The 20,808-nt window shown below is 37.0% G+C and overlaps 4 protein-coding genes across 5 annotated transcripts; 2 read left to right on the top strand and 2 right to left on the bottom strand.

The window, feature by feature from the left end:
- The first annotated feature begins 293 nt into the window (after positions 1-293).
- Positions 294-3,674, top strand: YME1L (ATP-dependent zinc metalloprotease YME1L). The gene is made up of 6 exons (XM_066404462.1): positions 294-474; positions 536-1,864; positions 1,944-2,104; positions 2,514-2,700; positions 2,847-3,009; positions 3,056-3,674. The coding sequence occupies exons 1-6, from the start codon at positions 448-450 to the stop codon at positions 3,376-3,378; spliced, it is 2,190 nt and encodes a 729-aa protein (XP_066260559.1). The 5' UTR covers positions 294-447; the 3' UTR covers positions 3,379-3,674.
- Positions 3,675-6,319: 2,645 nt separating this feature from the next.
- Positions 6,320-8,038, bottom strand: Gbeta5 (guanine nucleotide-binding protein subunit beta-5). Its single transcript, XM_066404464.1, has 8 exons — positions 7,852-8,038; positions 7,662-7,798; positions 7,495-7,613; positions 7,165-7,435; positions 6,955-7,095; positions 6,792-6,888; positions 6,541-6,707; positions 6,320-6,448 (listed from the first exon to the last, which is right to left on the bottom strand). The coding sequence occupies exons 1-8, from the start codon at positions 7,973-7,975 to the stop codon at positions 6,437-6,439; spliced, it is 1,068 nt and encodes a 355-aa protein (XP_066260561.1). The 5' UTR covers positions 7,976-8,038; the 3' UTR covers positions 6,320-6,436.
- A 606-nt stretch (positions 8,039-8,644) lies between these two features.
- Positions 8,645-11,989, top strand: LOC136418487 (MTOR-associated protein MEAK7). Its single transcript, XM_066404556.1, has 6 exons — positions 8,645-8,936; positions 9,046-9,276; positions 9,329-9,808; positions 9,865-10,114; positions 10,278-10,708; positions 10,871-11,989. Exons 2-6 carry the CDS (start codon positions 9,145-9,147, stop codon positions 10,970-10,972), a joined length of 1,395 nt encoding a protein of 464 aa, XP_066260653.1. The 5' UTR covers positions 8,645-8,936; positions 9,046-9,144; the 3' UTR covers positions 10,973-11,989.
- Positions 11,990-12,459: 470 nt separating this feature from the next.
- Positions 12,460-14,306, bottom strand: zda (peptidyl-prolyl cis-trans isomerase zonda). Of its 2 annotated transcripts, none has more exons than XM_066404571.1 (3): positions 14,116-14,306; positions 12,771-14,064; positions 12,460-12,719 (listed from the first exon to the last, which is right to left on the bottom strand). In XM_066404571.1, the coding sequence occupies exons 2-3, from the start codon at positions 14,049-14,051 to the stop codon at positions 12,639-12,641; spliced, it is 1,362 nt and encodes a 453-aa protein (XP_066260668.1). In that variant the 5' UTR covers positions 14,052-14,064; positions 14,116-14,306; the 3' UTR covers positions 12,460-12,638. The 2 variants fall into 2 exon arrangements, with proteins under 2 accessions (XP_066260668.1, XP_066260669.1); XM_066404572.1 differs by having other exon boundaries at positions 12,771-14,023.
- Positions 14,307-20,808: the final 6,502 nt, after the last annotated feature.

The following is a 20,808-nucleotide window of genomic DNA, read 5'->3' as shown; positions in this document are numbered from 1 at the left end:
CATTGATACAAATTTGTATACACTAAGTAATGTAAAGCCAATGGTAATGTATTAAAAAATATGCTAGGTTAACGATGCGGTGATGTGAATATACAATTCAGAAGCTACTTAATTAGGGCATTGGGTGAAATTGATGAAAAACATTTCGACTTTAAAAATTTTGAAGAAAATAATATCAATATAATTTCAAATTTTTTTTAATAGGTTGAAATTAAGTTAATCGTCTCTATAGTGATGCAAGAATTTCTGACGTTCATTTGCAATGTGTCAATGTTGTCAATGAGGCAATGAATGAGTTTGAGAATGATTGTCAAATACAGGCAGAAAGGTTATCTAAACTTAAAAAAACGATATATATTTTTCATTTAATTATCCATTTTCTTCCCTTAAAATCCCTGGTTCATTTAATTATTTCAGCTGGACTCAGTCCTATTTATGTAATCCATCATGTTTTCTCTACAGAACCAAAACCAGGTAAGCGCACATAGTGATATTTTTTTGTTAAGAAGAAACTTATCACCCCTTTTCTGCTTAGGCTTTTGCCACCCTTACTCAAATCAGCACGAAAGTAACCGCAACGCCAGGTTCATTTTTCCGTAAAAAACAGCAGCTGAAAAGTAGCCCATCGAAACAGTTTTTATGTGCCAGCAGCTTCTTGGAGGCCTCACAAAATATAGATTCTACCTTTGCAAAACAAGTCAACATATCATCTTTATACAGCAAAGCGTTTCTCAACAATTTTAACATTTCATATGTGTCCAATGAAAGCTTTTTTGAAAACAAAAATGGTTTTCCCCAGAATGAACTCAGATCTGGAAACATACCCACCTTGATCCTTAGAAATGCCTCAGCTAAACATGTGGAGGTACCAGAGGGATTCTATAACAAACTGGTTCAGGGACTTTTGACAGAGAATAAATTTAGATTCAATGTCCAAACAAGGGGGTTTAAGACGGACAGAAGCATCCAGGCAGAACTAGATCGTAACCCTCCATTAATGAATAGGCTGAGAAATAATTTAATTGGAGGAAGCTCTAGCGAATTGAGTGGCAGCAGTAAAATCCCTTTAGGGGGTATTGGGACCACTGATGCAGAACAGTTAAAAAAGCTTCTTAGCTCTGAAGAATCCAATCTCACCGAGGCAGAAAAACAGATAATTAAAATTGCCTTTGCAGAGGGTTATTTAATAGGAAATAATTCAGCCTCTAAAAGCAGCAAGGCTTTTCGGTACTTTAAGGTAGTGCAACAAGTTTTAGCAATTGTCATTTTCTTAGCTATTGTTGTCAGTTTAATGGTGAGCACCAATGGTTCAGTATTTAGGATTCAGCTTGGCAACCAAGTGGAGGTGGACCCTGAGGAGATCCATGTTACTTTTGAGGATGTGAAAGGAGTAGATGAGGCCAAACAAGAACTAAAAGATGTGGTTGAGTTCCTTAAAAATCCTGATAAGTTTTCAAACTTAGGAGGAAAATTGCCTAAAGGAGTGCTTCTAGTAGGGCCTCCAGGCACTGGAAAGACTCTATTAGCAAGGGCTGTGGCAGGAGAGGCTGGAGTGCCATTTTTTCATGCAGCTGGACCAGAGTTTGATGAGGTTTTAGTAGGCCAGGGAGCGAGGCGTGTTAGAGACTTGTTCAAGGCAGCCAAAGAGCGTGCTCCTTGTGTAATATTCATTGATGAAATTGATTCAGTGGGATCGAAGAGAACAAATAGTGTCCTCCATCCTTATGCCAATCAGACTATTAACCAATTACTCAGCGAAATGGATGGTTTTCATCAGAACGAGGGTGTCATAGTGTTAGGTGCCACAAATAGGAGGGACGATTTAGATCAGGCACTTCTGCGTCCTGGAAGATTTGATGTAGAGGTAGGTTTAAATTAGGAAATTTTCTGTTTATTTTAAATAATTGATTGAACAGTATCAGTTAATAACCATAAGTGTTTAGGTCACAGTTCCCACTCCAGATTACACTGGTAGAAAGGAAATATTGGGTCTATATCTGAGCAAGATCTTGGCTAAAGATGTGGATTTAGAACTGTTGGCACGCGGCACCACTGGTTTTACAGGGGCAGATTTGGAGAATCTGGTTAATCAAGCAGCTTTAAGGTAAGTAAGGAGGTGATATCTATATTAGAACTTTAGAGGGAGTTTTTGAATACATCCAAATGGCTTCATATGTCAAACAAACAATCACAGTCAGCAGGACATTGACGTTATAAGGCTCTTGTTCCTTTAAAAACAGTGACTATATTCTCTGTAGTGGCCATTTTAAAATTATTTGACTGCCTTAGGAATTCTTTTCTTCTATAAGAAAAATAATTCTCATACAGCTTCAACCAAAACTAAAGAATCTTTGCTAGTTGGCATTGAAAGTGCCACTGCATGTTTGGGATTAATTCAGATATTCATTTGTCCTCATTTATCAAAACAAGAACCAACGAAATTAGGACTAATCTGAGACATGCAGTTAGATTTCCATGAAGATCATTTTTTACTTGAAGGAACATTACTTTAGGGCTGCCATAGACGGTGCAGATTGGGTAGGTATGAAGCACTTGGAATCAGCTCGAGATAAAGTTTTGATGGGCCCGGAGCGGAAATCGCGAATTCCAGACGAGGAGGCTAATTTAATTACAGCCTATCATGAGGGAGGACATGCAATCGTCGCTTATTATACAAAAGACAGTCACCCTTTGCATAAGGTAAATCGAATAATTAATAGCGAATTCGTTTATCCAAAATTTGCAACAAGCTGCCTGATTTTTTTTCCACTGTCTATGCTGTATATTTTACTACCTTTTTCGATGCCCGCATTCGGACTTTTAAGCAGCAGCGTTGTTCTGTGCAGGTAACGATAATTCCGCGAGGTCCCAGCCTAGGTCACACAGCCTACATTCCAGAAAAAGAGCAATACCATGTGACCAAATCGCAACTACAGGCTATGATGGATACGATGATGGGTGGTAGAGCAGCCGAGGAGCTTATCTTCGGACCCGAAAAGATCACTTCTGGTAAGAAGTTAAAATTATCTTGCTTCCTCTTAACCGTCGATTTCAGGTGCCAGTTCGGATCTGCAACAAGCGACTTCGATCGCTACCCATATGGTCAGAGATTGGGGCATGTCGGAGAAGTTGGGACTGCGCACCATATCGGACAATCCCAAGAGTTTCCATGCGGAGCAATTGGGGCCTTCGACTACCGAACTGGTAGATAATGAAATCAAGAGAATTTTAATGGAGAGCTACGAGAGAGCGAAACACATTCTCAAGTCGCACTCCAAGGAGCATAAAGCACTGGCAGAGGCCTTGATGAAGTACGAGACGTTAGATGCGGAGGATATAAAGGCAATCATGACGGAGAAGACAGCGGAAAAGTCGTAGTTGCGATGAAAAAGCGTAGATTTTTTTGCCTTAAACTTATTTCTCCCGCGAGAAATTCCATTAGAGACTCGAAACAATCCCACACTTATTAGTTTTTCTTTTTCATTCTGACTAACAATACTTCAAAATTACTTCTATTTAGAACGAATAAAGCTAAAGCTTTTTCCTCTCGCTCTCTCTAAGCACGAAGCGAAGTTTTACATTGATGTAGCCTGTAGCGCTATATCTTAATACGAGTAAATTACTTAAAAACATGATTATTATCTGTTTGTGATATAAATGAAAATAAAGGTTGTTTTACATAATTATATATTTTTGAGATACAAACTATACTACGTGACAAAGAAAGGTAAACACCCATTAAAAACCATTTTATTTTGATAATTTTTTGCATGTTGACTTATCTTAAAAAAAGAAAGAAATGATCAAAATTTCAAGTTTATCTATTAATTTTTTTTTAGTTTCCATGGGTCGTTCCTTAAAAAAATAAAATTTTGTTTAAACATTTTTGTTCACAATTGCATCGCAACATTTGTGAAGTGTGTTGCAATTGGTCATAATTTTTACTCATTATGCCTAGAGTGCGTAGAATGGAACAGATCCGTCAGCTTAGTAACTTTGAGAGGGGGCGGATTGATGGGTTGCGCGAAGCAGGTCTGTCGGTCAGAGAAGTGTCTAGAAGAACTAACAGATCCTTAGGACCATAGTGCGGTGTTACCAGGCGTGGACTCAGGAAGGCCGTGGGCACAGAGCCAGAGACACTGGGCGACTCAGAGGAACCACAGAGCGCGAAGATCGTCGATTGCGACTTTTGGCTCTTAGAGACCGATTTAGCAGCAGTCGAGCTATTGCAAATCAGTGGTTTGAAGAACATGGGAATAGGGTTGGTATGCGTACAGTATATCGCCGAATACGAAGTTTTGGCCTTTTCTCCTATCGTCCGCATTGGGTGCTGCCTCTCACTCGCGAACATCGATCTAACCGCTTACAATGGTGTAGAGAGAGGATTCAGTGGGACCAAGAATGGACTCAGGTGATCTTTAGTGATGAATCCCGCTTCTGTCTGGGGATGAACGACGGTCGGGCAAGGGTGAGAAGGCGACGGGGTGAAAGGTGAGATCCACAATTTGACAGAGAGCGTCATGTCCACCGTATTGTAGGCGTTATGGTATGGGGTGCTATCGCATATGGTAGCAGGTCACCCCTAGTTTTCATTAGAGGCAACATGACTGCCCAACGCTATATCCAAGAAGTGTTGGAGCCATATGTGATTCCATATTTTCGAACTATCCCGAACGCTATTTTCCAGCAAGACAATGCTAGACCTCATGTTGCTAGGCAAACAATAACGTTCATGGATCAACATCAAATCAACCGTTTACCCTGGCCACCTCGATCGCCGGATCTGTCTCCTATTGAACATGTCTGGGACATGATTGGCCGCAGACTGTTGAATTTACAGCACCCTCCACAGACTTTAGCAGCCCTTACTCATGAAGTTCAGATTACCTGGAATGAGATACCTCAAGAAGACATTGACAATCTTATTAGATCCGAGCCCAGGCGTATCAATGAGTGTATAAGGAACCGTGGATGCTCAACACACTATTGAAAAAAAAATGAAGTTCTTTCTCTGATCTTGCTGAAAATGTAATCATTGAATAAGTATGTGGTACTGAACACGTACAAAAAAAATTATCAAAATAAAATTATCTTTAATGGGTGTTTACCTTTCTTTGTCACGCAGTATATATTAGGGAACATATTTGTGCGAAATGAAAGGTGAAGCACAGCGAAATGTGAGAGAAAAGCATGCACAAATGGAGAAAGAAACAAATAGTAATAAAAAGTAGAAATTTCTCTTTAGTAAAATTTCCAGTAGTTTACCAAACTCCATTACGCGTTTGATATTTCCTGAGATATTAAGCCTTTCCCCAACTTTTTTAAAACACTGTATACACAAAATTACCGCAATCTCGTCTCTAAATGATTTAATATATTTTTCTATTTGCAAACATACTACCTCTGTTTCAAATTAAATAAGCCATTTGAGTTTTTGTGTTAAAATAAGGACATTTATAAGTTTTTTTCAACTTAACTATAAATCACATATTTTTTGGCTAATTATTAATCAACCTATCTCTAACGCACTTGTAATTGTAAACACCTATAATTCTCTAAGTTGTGGGTAATATTAAACATCATTAGTTGCCAAAATTAAAAAGTGTACCTGCTGCACTTACACTTTGCGTTTAATTTTAATTAGTTGTTCACTTTTATTATCCCTAATCATGCCAAAAGTTAATATGAGAATAAAAATAAATCATTGTTGCATTTTCTGCTACAAAATCATAAAAATCTTCGATTGAAAAATGGTGTTATTACTATGGCAATTCAAAATTTTAAAATATCGGGGCCATCAGTTAAAAGAATTTGGGCAAAAAAAGAAAAGGAAATTATGGCAGAAAATAAAGGATTTCAAGGAAAAAGTAGCGACGATCAGAAATATTGAAATAAACTGCAGAACTACTTTATGTGCGTTAAGCTATTCAGTAGATATTCCCATAACATCATTATGGCGTTTATGCAAGAACGGAGAAATAAAACATCGTTCAAATTGGCGCACATGTCAAAGGAAAAACTTTGTCCAGAAGGACGGCTACCTATTAGTATTCATTGTAAAATTGAAGCTATTCAAGTTGCAAAAGACTTTCTTGTCTACCATACTATCAACTGATAAGATATAGTAGTATTTTGTATTTATTTGAAATTGGAAATAATTTGTTGTATTATTATAATTATTTGTATTTTAGTTTCAATTAAATTGCTTTTTTGATGTTATTTTAGTCAATTTATTATAAAAACATTATTTCTTATTACTTGAAACTAATTACATAGCGTTAACAAAAAAAATAAAAAAGAGCTCATTTAATTTGAAACAGAGGTAGTAATTGATACATATTACTCTACTAATACTATACAACAAGAACTTAAAACATGACTAGAGATGACACAAGACATTAAACAAATGTCACATTTGATAACAACAAAGAATCCTTTAAGCCCAAACCTAAAACAAAGTAATCATTGTTCACATTCACCATCCTACATTCTTGCAACTACTAGAAAATTTCATTAAAATTTAGAACCAAAACTTCTCACCCTTAAAGTGCAATCCCAAGACCCTGTAGACAGTGCAGTTCCATCGGGAGACACTTGTAGACAGCTAACTCTGTTCTCATGCCCATATAACAACCAAACTCTCACGCATTTCAGGGTGTCCCATACATTTACCGTGTAATCATTGTAACCCGCAAAAAGTAACCGTCCTGTAAGTAGTTAATGCAATTATCTGCATATTGGTTAAAACTCTAAATGAAGTAACTGCAATATAAGAAAAAATTTGCTTAAACCTGAAAGTGAAAAGTCGACACTATTGGCCCCGAAAATGATGCTCTCTTTACTATAAACTGCAATCTCCTTATCCGCCCTCAAATCGAAGAGACGGCACTAGAATAAATGACTTGCAACTTATTGTAATCAATGCATGCAACTTATACAGAGAGAAAGACTTACAGTGGCATCATCCCCACCAGTAGCCACAGCATCTCCACTCGGATGGAACCGAACGCTGTTAACATCCGATTCATGTCCCTCAAAAGACTGCACACATTGCCCAGTCCTCATATCCCATATAAGGACAGTTTTGTCCACACTCTTTATTAATAAAAATAATGTTATTATAGGTAGAATAAACATCAAATATGTTAATCTGATTTAACACACCCCTGACACAAACGTGTTTCCAGTTTCTGAAGGAGCTAAATCAATAGACATCACATCTGCTGAATGGCCATGGAAGCTCTGTAAAAGTTGCCCAGATTCAACGTCCCAAAGGGCGCAAGTAGAGTCGCCGCTGCCAGTTAGAATTTGCTGATCAGAGTTGGGAAATAGGCAACAACTCATGTAGCTAGTATGAGTGCCCACAGTTTTTTTACGCAAAGAAACATCCTCATCAAGGATGAGTGGATAAACTGTGACCTTATTGTCCAGCCCTCTGAGCAATGAAAAAAAAAAATTCAACCCTATGATAAATAGTGAAAATAGTGTTAATACCCGCAAGCGACAAAGTTCCCTGAAGGGGCGTAAGCACAAGCCATCACCCAAGTAGTAGGCATAGTGACAGCATGCTCTTTATTAGTTGTGAAGGCATCCCAAATAATCATTTTACCGTCCTAAGTGCCTGATTACATCCAATTCTATGTAAATAAACATTCACTCACCTGAGAAGATGAAACAATATGTTTTTTATCTGGAGACCAATCTGAGCAAAGCACTTTAGCTTGATGCCCTTTTAGGGTACGTCTAGGCTTAATGTTGGGGCAGTTAACGCAATCCAATCGGTCTGCTACTTGTTCCACTACGGAAATATATGCGTAAAATTGTGAATGAATATGGATTTTGCAGTCTTACAAGTAACATCATTGAGCTTTAGTCGCTCCTCTTCGAGGCGCTTTTTCAACAACTCGGCCTCCTTTTGCAAGGACTCTATGTTTTCGGATGTTGAGGGTTTGCTGGTAGCAGTGGTAGCATCCATTTTCACTCAAAAATTGTGAACTTAACAATCAGTTCGATTTCATTATTGATTTATTTACAATTTTGAGTTGATACAATATAACCTCAAAAATAATTACAGATATAAAATGGAAGAGCCACGAAGCTACTAGTGGCAACCTAGCAAGCAGTGTATTTAACCTTTATTTTGTTATATACCATAGAATATCAGCAACTACTTCTACCAGCAAATAAGACTTTAACAAATAAACATTTTTTCCAATGATACTTTTTCGAAATATCCCTCTAACATAAAATAAAAAATTATAAAATAAAGACAAAATTGCTGAAGATATTTGAACAAAATTTTGCAGTCATTGATAGTTACAAATGAGAAATATTTTTTTAAATGTACAAATCCTTTAACTATCCATAAAAGTACCAAGAATTAGCAAAATTAAAGAAATTTTACTGTTAAAATTGTTTTTATTCGTAATGATCTTGAAAATTTAAGAAATTTTAAAAACCCACAGATTTACCAAAAAACAGTACAATTTTCAAAATCGACCAAAAGGTAAAAAATTATTGTCATTTTAATAAGTTTATATGACTTTCTAACTTTTCTAAATTTTGTGGCTTGTTTATGTTAATGTGATATCAAGAATATATCAAACTTTATTTCAACGATCAGCTGATTTTGATTTCAAAAGCTTGGGGATGACAACGTCAAAAATCTAGGTCAATCAACTTTTATTAAATTTGAACAAATCACCCTTTTCAGAAGTAAATCTACAGATTATTTGATTGCAATATAACCGGTGTTAAGTGATCAGACTACTAAACCCTGATTACTAATTCAAGGGAGCATACGTGCTTTTATATTACGTCATTATCATGTCTGTACTGAGGCTTGAACTCGACACTGCGAATCAAAGAATCACATTATTGATTGTCCAACTGGACATTCAAAAATAGTGAATTATTTTTAGATTTAGTGCCATAAGGTAGGTGTTTTGCTGATTTTTTTTATTACATGTTTTGAGACTGACAGATTGTGTTTTCACCTCAGCTTAAAGCTTCTTCAAGTACTGATTTATAATCTTATTTTATCAGCATCATAAAATTGGCAAACACCAACAGTAAAAGGTGCAATTTACACACTGATTCACAGTTTATTTAGTGATTAAATACCATCTCAAGTGAATCTGTGATATGGGAGTGAATAGTAGCAAGAAACTAGCAGCAAAATGTTCCTTCTTGTCCAAAGATGAGCAGTTAATTGTGAGCAATTCCTTCAAATTGGCCAGTCGAAATTCAGAGAAAATCAAGGAAGATGAGCTAACTGTAAGCTTCATTGTTGATTTTTGAATATAAAGTAACAAATTTTCAATTTCAGAAACTGTGGGGATCTCAAATGGACCCCCGTTTACTACAATACATAAACAATTATCTATTTGGATGGAGTGATCAAAAAATGAGCACTGCAGATCTGGAACGGTTTGCTGAGCTTTTTGTATTTTGTACTCGAGGCACTGTCGATGAGAAAGTCAAAGTTTTGCTAACTTCTCTGGGCAAGTCCGAGGGTGAGGGTTCGGATATTCCCTACTCCTTAGTGAAAGAGTATGTTGAAAGCATTGTTTGCTCCTATATGAAGATACAGAAGCTGAGCAACTCAAAACAATATAAAAGTTGGTCAAGTAGGGGTTGCACTACACACCTGCAAAATTCTCAACGATTAGCAGAAAGTTTAACCAAAGACTTGGCCAGTGAGAGTCCAATTTCACGAAGGCTACTTGAAACTTGGTTGCAAGGCAGCACTGTATTGGGGCAGTTGCTTCTCTTTGTTTTCATGCATTTATACAACATATCTCATAAGGTATTGTTTTTTGGGTGCATATTGTATGATTATGTTGATGGTTATTGCCTATATAGGACAAATCTACATCACTGGTGAGTGCTAATCCTGAATCGGATCAGTCAACTACTAATGGAGGAGATGGAGTTAAGGAGCGTTCATTGGTGCCCTACTGTAGAGGGCTCGATTTAATTCCTTCATACCCCAGTATTCTTGACTTAAATCAAATTGTTTTTATTAATGCCCACCTGCCTCAGCAGTACCAGCTGGAATGGAGGTTTTTATTTAGCTCTGAAATCCATGGAGAGTCATTTTCGACCTTGATTGGTAGGTTGAAAAATAAAAAATATATTTAGTGTGTCCAAAAGAAAAAGTTGACAAAATTGATTATTGATCAGACATCCCAAAACATTTATAATATAGTTTTCTTGAATGGAAATCTTGGACACAATGTATGTCTCAGTTAAAACTCAGTGAATTCCAATTGTAGGTCGTATAGTTAATCAGGGGCCCTCAGTACTGATTCTTGAAGACCGCAGCGGTTACATATTTGGGGGCTTCGCCCCCGCTAACTGGACCTTGGGCCCCAATTTTTTCGGCGATGACAGCTGCTTTCTCTTCACACTCGGACCTCGAATGCGCGTATTCCCTTCCACTGGCTACAACCAACACTTCCAATACCTCAATCTGCATCAGCAAACTATGCCCAATGGTCTGGCAATGGGAGGGCAACATGGTTACTGTGGGCTATGGATCGACTCAGAGTATGGTATAGGACACTGTAGTGAGTCTTGCACCACTTACACTCAGTACCAGCAGCTTTCTCACACCAAGGAGTTCCACTTTAGACACATGGAAGTGTGGGGGTTGGGGCAGCCGCCCCCTACCCCTCAAGAGAAAGGGGAGAGGATGATTAGCAAGGTGAGTTAAGCATAATGATACACAAAAGTAGTATTGGAAACTTTATCAATAATTGGCCATGCCGCTATTTCAATAGCGGAAAATAACTTTTTGATAATGTTACCACAACTTTGACTTATTGGTTCTTTGTGGTAATAACACAGGACTGATCGAATTTTTCAGGGAGGAAGCGTGTTGGACAGCAATGCAGAGAACAAGGCAATGCTCAAGATGTCAGGAAAGGTTATGCATAGTGAGGGTTTGCGGGAGCCCCCCAATACCTAGAAAGCGTGAACGATTGCAACTTTTGGTTATAGTTCCAATATGGCAATTCTTTTTACCAATAGAGTTGGTCGCCTGTGGGTATACGTAATCACTACCTATTTGACACGTGATAATAAAGGCAAAGCTTGAGAAATAATGTGTTAATGTTAATGCACAAAGCACTTTAATTATTTTGTGTTATTTATTTATTAACAGTTGCTATATGCGATAATGATATAATTGAGAGAATATACTTATAAATATTTTGTATTTCCTGTTGACTATTGTTATTGGGTACAGGATGGCTCATTATATTATTAGCACCTCCCTACAACCTTACGTAAAGTGATCTTTTCAACTATGTCAAACTATGTATGGGGCGTTCCATTAAAAACCAAGGTTCGAATATAGATATAAACTCTATAAGTTTTATCTTTAAAGTAGCTGTAGAAGGGTGATAAAAGATTATGAGACACTCTGTATGTTATCCTTGTATTTTATATTTATTACGAAAAATCTTATACGATTATCAATACCACACCAACCCTCATTTCTCTGATGGACCAATCGTGTAGGTAGGTATACAGTACTTTTTATAATAAGCGATACTAATCTAGTGTTGAACTAATTTTCATTATTCATTCAATTAATTGCAAATACTTGAAAATTTTGATGTTGCAATTTGATATTATAATGCTCACCCTGTAGGAAAAATCTTTTTGTATAATAACTATCGAAAAACAATTATTAGATATTAAAAGTGAGTTTCCTACAATTTTGCACTCGTGTGGTAAAATGTTGCCACTGACAGATTTACGTCACAAACGTGGTAATAAGTGCATTCGAAGGTTTTCATGGGGTGACTAAAAACGCTCTTTCCGCACTAGAACTGTACCTAAATAGTAATAGCACCTCTTGTATGAAACATGCGTGGTGTGCCAAATGCTGATACTTACACCAGACTTCGTCTTTTACTATTAATAATAATTGATTTGTGAACCCGAATTTTAAAAATATATTTCAAAATGTGACGATTTACTCCACACTATTTTCTTTTAATTTAGACCCATTGCAGAACAATTGAAATGCCATGGTTAAAAGATAAGAATATGTTTTTCTAAAGCGGTTTCTTTAATAATGAAACGTGTCGTGTTTCTATGAACTTTTTTTTATCTATATACATACACCCCAAATATCACCATCTAGCAACGTCGAATTGATAATTGTTTATATGCTCTTAGTGCAGCAAAATTTTGCTGTTTTAGGTGAAACGAGGAAATACAATTTGGAAGTATGGCCGTAATAAAAAAGTAGTTAATAGGAATTCGAAATTAATTAATCCAAATTTTGACAATATGGCCAAGGCAAATTTTTTCTCTTGATCTTGACAACATGAATCCTTGAAGTTAATCCAATCTTCACATTAGGTAACTCTATTTTTGGGTTTGGAGTAAAAGTTAAGAATCTGCAAGTTTATCCTTCTGTGATAAAAAAATAATACACACATGCTGTTCTAAAAAATATAATCATCTTTATTTCAATAATAATAAATCATAAAATAACATAAACAAAACTACAGGCAAAACATCATTGAAATATAGATTTTAATTTGGAAAAAACAAACACCAGAAGAATAATATGATGTCTTTAACTATAATTGATAACAGTTTCTCAAGACTAATAGTGCCTAAAAGTACTTGAATTTGTAAGCTAAAATGCCCACAACACCAATCGCCACTGTAGCTCCCAAACTAACCCAAATTTGCACCTGAAACAAAGATTCACTTAGTACTTAAAACTCTCCTAAATATTATTTCACCTTGTTTCCATATCCAGACTTTCTTTCCCTCTTCTTCACTTTACTTTTGTTGTTTAATGCCCCAGATGGAGTGACGTTGGCAAACATTCTCCTTGCATACTCTCTCTCTGAATTCTTCTGTTTGTGAATCAACCCTGAAACCAGCAGAATTTCTTTCACAATTAGCGGGTCTTCAGGCTCTAAACTGCGCGCCTTTTCAAATAATTTCAAAGCTTGGGGAAGTTCATTCTTTGCAGTGTGGATTTTTGCCTTGCGGAACAGAGCTTTAATATTGTCTGGCTGGCAACAGAGCACTGTTTGCAATGAATTTAAAGCCTGCTCAAAAAGCTCCATTTTGATTTGAGCTGAGGCCATGTTGTTAAGCACTTTAAGTCTATCTTCTAGTAAATGCTGTAAGTCTGAGTCCGAAGGTTTCTCAGCATTTTCACTTTCAACTTCATTGAGATAATCTAAAGCTCTGCGATAGCACTGTATGGCTAAAGTGTTTTCACCCCTCTGGTACCACCAGTTGCCTCTCTCCCGCTTTAAATTGCCTTTTCTTTGCCTGTCTTGAATGCTCATTGAAGCAAAATCCTCTTTAGGGCTAGTGTCTACTAATTCTATATCAAAGATTACAGACGCTCCGCCAGATATCTTGGGGGCTAAGCCTTTGTCACCAAAAGCCAGGCGAGAACCAATTTTCAATAAACATCTTTCATGTTTATTCATCAAGCCTATGGCCACATCTAGACCTTGAATCACATCCCCTTCCCCTAATGCTAATTCAAAATTTTTCTCTTCCATGGCAAAGTCTTTTTCATCAGCTTCTTCGAGTCTGCAGGTGTAATTGATAATGCATTTGTCTGATTTCAGAGGCCTACTCTCTGGTTCTCCTTCATTCAACACTTTTTTCATTATAATACCAGAGCCTAAAATATCTTGCCACTCTTTAGACTTCTCATCACCCTCAACTAAATCTTTTTCATTGCTATTTAAATTTCTGCTGCTGTCTGTATCCTCGGAAGTTTTTTCTTTGGTTTCATTTGTGACAAACTCTGAGCTTTCCGGTTTCAACTGATCCTGTTCAGGGAGCTTTTCTTTGGATATTTCGTCTAAAATTAGCTTTTCGCTTTCGTCAAGTCTCTGGTCTGAAAGAGAGACGTCGGTTTTCGTTTCTACATCGTTTTTTAGGTCGTCAAGTAACTGTTCTGTGATTAGTAGATTGTCGGTGTTTAAGGCTGACATCTTGGCTGCAGTGCTAGTCTTTTGGACACCTGAATTTAATGAGTCAGTTACAAACATCTTCGTTCGTTAGCTAAGACATCAAATTATGGATTTTGATGTGATGATACAGGAATTACAATACCTCACTGCTCTGCTCCAATTCAAGTCCGACCTAACCTCAAATTTTGATTTTAAACGAGGATATTCTGCAGGAAAAATTATGTAAAACAAATACGAACCAATTGTTTTAATGTTATTTTTACGGTTTTTATAGCGAAATTAAATGTTAGAGCTTTAAATTTCTAAAATATTGTGTTTGCTATGAACAAAAATTTTGATATTTTTTTTTGTATTCAATTGACAGTGACAAATGACTCAACATTTTAAATTGATTGTTATTTCGAATGACAAGACAAGCTGCTCTGTTGTCAGATTGGCTGTGGAGGAGAGTTGTCAAAAGTACTAAATAAAGGCGATACTAGATAAAGCAATTATTAAGAAATTGGCATGTCGCAATGCTTCAAAGAATTTCTTCAAATTTCTAATGTCTTGAAAAAAGAAACACAAGAAAATAACAGAGGAGTGGTAAGTTAAAACGTCCTTTCACACCCTACGGCCACCGAAATGCATACAATTCTGCTATATTAATGTGATCATGTGTCTTCATATTTAAGATTGTGTAGTCTATAAGTGTAACAGTTAGTTGCGTTTCAAAAATAGTTTTACTTAAACTGAAGAATTTATTAATTCTACGTTTGCTATACTGTCAAAATTGAGAGGAATAAGGCGCCTTCGCCATATTATCAAAATTTGGAGTAATTCATTTCGGTATTCTAGTGACCACTTTCTTATTACGTCTATGATCCCAAATTTTACTCTCCTTTGTTGTCCGAAACAACAACATTTTGGGGCACTAAGAGCACAAATCATTTATCAATTAGATGTAGCTAGATAGTAAAACTATTTGAAGTGCGTGCATATTCGCAAAAATGCATGGTTAAAAAGAACATTGGTTATTGAAGAAACCGCCTTAGAAATAGAGGACCAACACCATACAATTAAGAATTTGAACATGTCTTTTGTTAATTTTTTTAAAAGGATACCGTACTTTGCAAATTCGTGAACATCGTGCATTCGCCATATTGTCCATATTTGGTACTTCCCTTACGGGTGTTCGGTGAGAGATAAAGAAGTTAAAATACCAAAATGACTCTTCTTCTCTATCTGGTTTTTTCCTTCATTATTCTTCAATTTGGAGTTCTGTCCTAGCACTGGAGCCGAAGTTTCGTCTTTGTTGCGTTTATTTTGTTTCTGGTTCCTTTCTAGTTTATTTTCATTTTGTGGTTTTATGTTTCGAAGTTTTAAACGTAGTGTGTTTTATGATTTAGCCGCTGTATACGATGAATACACTTGCAGATAGAAATATTTAAAAATTTATTCTTTAAATTCATGAATATAATAGGATTAATTACTTTCTATCTCAACTCAGTACGACCCTGATAATATTTCCAGCTTTTCGTTACCAAGTTTCTGCTGTAAGATAAATATACTTGAAGAGATAATTTTAAAAAAAATCCTTCAATTTAATTTTGTTGAATAAATTAACTTGCTATCAACTTGATCCAGTACATCCAAGAGAATCTTCCTAGGAAGATTTCAATTTTTGCTTTAATAGCACATAATTTGACCTACTGGTAAACTAAAGGGTTTTCCCTGTACGGTAAAAAAAAATAGTATTTTGAAATTCCTGAATATATTGAAATTTATTGCTTTCTACTTAAATATGGTGGCAAAAAATCAAAGAAAGTATTGTATTTAGTAAAACCGATATGTGATTTCGTTTTGCCTAGAAAAATGAATTTTCCTAGGCATATTTTTTACCAAAACGTCAAGAAAAGATGTTCGTCTGAACCCTTAGTAAAGTAATGTATGTTATTCTCAGACTTTTAACTGAAAATAGTATGCATCTACTGGCGTGTGCGGTGTTATTACAAGAAAAAAACAATGAATGAATGAATTCAAAATTTTAAATGGCAAAAGGGGTTATAATGTGATGCATAAATTAAGAAATTATTGATGCGTTCAATCGTTGAATTATGTTTGGAGTTTTCGTTGAAATAAACGTTGTTGCTTGGAATAGATGCTCGCAAATGCAACCTTCAATCGCACGCACCCATCTGGCGCCGTAGCAGGGCTTGCAGAGGATGGAAACCGCTTAATGGGGGGGCCCCTCGCGTGGCTCAACAATTACGATAATGCGAAAAAGATTCAATTTCCTCTCGACGAATATCAAGATGCACGACCTGTCGGTCGTGGTTGCGCGCCGGCCCCCAGGTCTTGTGTCCGGTGTTACAAAATTTATATTTAATTTTTCCCTCGTGAAAAAATAAATGACAATTTCCTATGCGTGTACTAAACAATTCCTATAATTCGATACACATTCATGTTTAGTCGGAGACAATAAACGGATTCTTATAAATAAACAAATAAAGGTAACATATAGAACGTGCCTTTTGTGTCAGTCTTGTGGAGACTGCAAATGCGCTCTTCGGACACCCACAGTGCATTTTAAGAAGTTTCATCGTGTTTTGTTGTTCGGCACGCGACACTCGCTTACATGTCGTGGTACCCAACTGCGGTTTCCGGGGAATCCTTCAAGAAGACTTTGATGGATTCCTCAAAATAATTCTAGGACAGAATACTAACGCACATTCACATTCACATACACTGACAAGATCTTTCAATGGGAAATGGCTAGTTAGATACCTCCAAGAGGAAATCATGGCGCTGGAAAAATGGTTTCGTGTGTGATGGTGTCGTAGAGCTCGACATCAACGCGTGAAGATCCAAGCAATTGTTTTCAAATGGAGGAGGAAGTGGAAATCAAAAATACAGTAACGTACCTAGGACTGTACATGGACGGGAAGCTAACGGGACAGAAGTCCACAGACAAGACAAGCGACAAGGTAAAACCGGAAGGGACGAAGCTTTATCCTATGATAGGAAGGAACCCGAGGCTGAAGAATCCAGAAGAAAAGCCTTTCTGTAATTTTAACTTCATTATTTCTAATCAATATTCCGCAAAGGAGACACTAAGTATGGCCAATATGGCGAATGCGCTATGTTTGCGAATCTTTATAATACATTTTTGATGATCATTCAACAATCGAAAAAAATGTCATATATCAAATTCTTTGCAAATCTAAGAAATTTATTGTTGGCAAAACATGTAGACCCTTAAAATGGAGTATTAAGGAACACCAAAATTGCATTAAAAATAGAGAATTTTATGGGTCAAATATATGCCGGCATACTTGTGATAATGGTCACAGAATTAAATGGAACGATGCTTAGCACCGTTTCATTTATATAAAGGTCATTCTTGGACACATAAAAAGAAACTAAATACAGTTTAATGTCACATAGAGCAATTACCAATACAGAAAATGAAGTAAAAAAAAAGTTAACAATTTGGTGAATTATCAAAAAAGTCAAAGATTACGGGGCGGTCAAGATTTCATTGAGAGAGAGGTCCTGTTTTTTGACTGCTGTATAAATGAGTGGGTACACTGTTTAATTTAAATCAAGACCGAAAGAGTTGGTTTATTAAATCGATCACGCCCACCCGAACACGGCTTTAGACTTAGACGCGCTGATTTCATATGCAGACCCTGTATGAGCTAAGTAGCCAGTCGGGCTGTGCCCGCGTGCATGCCCCACGTGGCACCCCCGAAACAATGCCGTGTAACGGATAATGTATTCAACAAGCAAAGTTCAGGCTAATCATGTAAAAAGGTGATTCGCTTCTCTTTGTTTTATTATGCGTAGTAGTTACTGGGTATTCCGTGTCATTTCTTTCTTTTTTTGAAAATGTAGCTTAATTAACTTTTTTTGGTAGGATGATTTTGCCCGCTCTCTTGTTATTATCATTTTTCGTTTTATGCGTCCTAGAACAGTAATGAAAGCGTAAAAAAGAATTTAAATCTTGTTTACATATAATATTTCAATAGGGTTGAAGTCTGACGATCGTGTTGGTCAGCGCAAAACTCGAATGCCATTTTTTAAAATCAGTTTTGGACAATTGTATTGTATCTTTCTAAGCAAACCAGGCCATAGTAGGTGCACTACGTAAAGGACAAAAAATAATAAACTTTTATAAAGCAAATGATGAAATTTTGCGTCAATGTTTGACACAAAGAGGTTAACATTAGCGCATGCCTATTAAAAATTTGACATTTGTTAAATTTCTAACTTAATTCACACTGTGTCAAATTTGGCTAGTGTCAGGGTGTCACGAGTTCTTTAATTTTTACAATGAATTAAGCGAGTTCGGTCCTGTCACTTCAACCAAATATACGTTCCTAAGCGGTCGTAAGTCGACGTAGGAACGACGGTCGGCGGTACCGCCGCGGTACCCCTGCTACGGCTATCGTTTGCGGTGCCGCCTGCCGCTGTCACCCGTTTGCGACACTTTTCTGCATACGCATATTTTCTCGAATCGATTTACATCTTCGGCTGTCCCTTTATACGGTACTGCCACTGTTGCCTGCCCGCTCGTACCCAACTTGGAGAAAAGAGGTAGCCGAGGACGAGGGGCCTTTTTTTCTTTCCACTGAGATATCTATACGGCGGTGCATGCAGCAGGTTGAGGTTTGTTTATGGTCGGGGGGTTTGTTAAGGAGTTCTAGGAAGTCTCTTGATCCTCGTCCTTTGAGCTGTCCCGTTTCGCGAATGCGGCGAGCTACGGGGCCCTGCTGCTCTGCTTGTTCTAAGTGCACATACGTATTAGGTTATTTAGGGTGACGCGTAGGGAACTGCGAAAAAGTACACAGTTTCATAGTTTAATGTTATTATCCAAGACGGAGGATCTGCGCCTGATTTTCTAGCTAAATCTAGAAAATTTTGTGTGTCGACCATCTCGAAAAATCAACAGTCTTCCTCAACAATGAACGGAAGTGAAACCTGATATTTCGACACTCGAATTAACGGAAATTGCATCTTCTAAATAACGAGAACATTTCTAGACAAATCTAGAAAATTCTGTTCGTTCCAGTATCATAAATATCATCCCTTTAAAACTGAATCATTTAAAAAAATTAAACCTCTTGCGGTTAATTTGCAACTTGATTTGGGGACTGTTTCAACGTCTGCGCTAGGGGGGTTTCTTCAGGGATGGAAAAATGACCCACATGAGGCAATTTCAACAAAATGATGAAATGGCTTTTATCGGTTTCAGTTAAAGTGACTCAGTTAGACTGACATAAAAATCATTGAAATATAACACGGTTGTGTTTAGGTTCGCGACAATTCTTCGACGTTAATTAGAGGAAATGACAAGTACAAAGCGAACGCTCCTCGACGACTGAAGTTTTTCATTAAAATTACAAGAGGCGTGGGGTGTGAACCAAACCAGAACACGGACGAAACAGCGAAAATCACGAGGAAATTAAACGGCAGCAGCACCACGTTTGTTCCAGGATGTGAGTACCGACTTAATTTTAAATTAGGTAAATTGCTTTTTTGTGCGATCGCCTTCTTTGACGGTCACAGACGACCGTCCTTCACTAGGAAGTCGTCCGCACCTCCCCGATTCTCACGAAAAACGACGCAATTTAGACGCTCCGTCGTCGTCGATATCTCAAAAAACGATCAGCCGCTATATACGATTCAGTTTCGTCGATATCGGAAATAAATTAAATTAAGCTTTGCTCCGTGCCGGCGCTGCTTATCGACCGTGCCATCTCGCTCTAATTTATTGCCGGTCTTATGTAGCCCGTTCGTTTGACGCGTTTCTCGCTCTATAGCCGCTCTAGCTCGCGGTGCTGCCACACTATGCGAAAAAAATGAATCTTATTCTAATCACTGCTGTTGCAACAATGCGGTTCACGTATTCTCGTATTGATATCCAGCTAATAATTGATGAGCTAAAAATTTTCTTGCGACATTTTAATATATGTATATTTTTAATTTGAGATTTATAATGAATGATTTAAATAAATAATTAACACCTTTTTCTCGAATTTCCGTCCAGGAACTTTGATGAGAATCAGAATATCTTTAGAAATGCAGTCGGCCATTTTGTAAACATTGACAAAATGATGTTGTCACGTGATACGTGTGTGTTTTGGTGATATGCCAAATCTCGCTCTCTGGTGTGAATTGAAGCAAAACGCAATCGCAACATATTTGTTTACATTTCGCAGCGCCCTTATCGGTAGTTAAAATTGCGAATGCTGTTTTAACGCATATTCTGTAATTGCAATGAGTAGATACCTGAATGAGAACGAGCACACTTTCTCATATAAAAGATTCCCATAAGGAAATCGAGTGGGGCAAACCGTAATACACCCCTACACATCGCCCTACTGCAACATACTGAACATGGAGAGCAACAAGTAGAAAATAATGCACTACAAATTCGACTTAAACCCCAAAATAAACAACAAAAAAGGCAACATAAATGACAAAGATGACCTAAATAACAACAACAAATATACCAGATAACATATCACAGGTTATGGCATAACAGGTGATGACGTAACACACAGGCACCTGGGTTTGGGATGTTGCCCATGTCTTACTTTGTTCTTTATGTTGTCCATTTGTATCAGAAAGACTCACGAATTTCCCCATATAGAAAAAGTGGACTTACCTTATACGAAATAGCTCAGTTTTTATTCAGGCACTAAACCTTCCTGAAGTGCGTGTTTTTTTTAATAGAACACTCCGTGTAATAACAAATATGCTGAAAGACTGTTAAATTTCGTTCAAAACGATATATCATGTTCGTATACTTAAATATTTTAATAATAAATACTGCTTTGCACATCAGGTC

Source organism: Euwallacea similis, chromosome 35 (genome assembly GCF_039881205.1).
Source record: "Euwallacea similis isolate ESF13 chromosome 35, ESF131.1, whole genome shotgun sequence".
In the NCBI taxonomy this organism is placed as follows: Eukaryota; Metazoa; Arthropoda; class Insecta; order Coleoptera; family Curculionidae; genus Euwallacea; species Euwallacea similis.
Note: the sequence above shows the minus strand (reverse complement) of the source record. Positions and strands in the feature narration are given on the sequence as shown.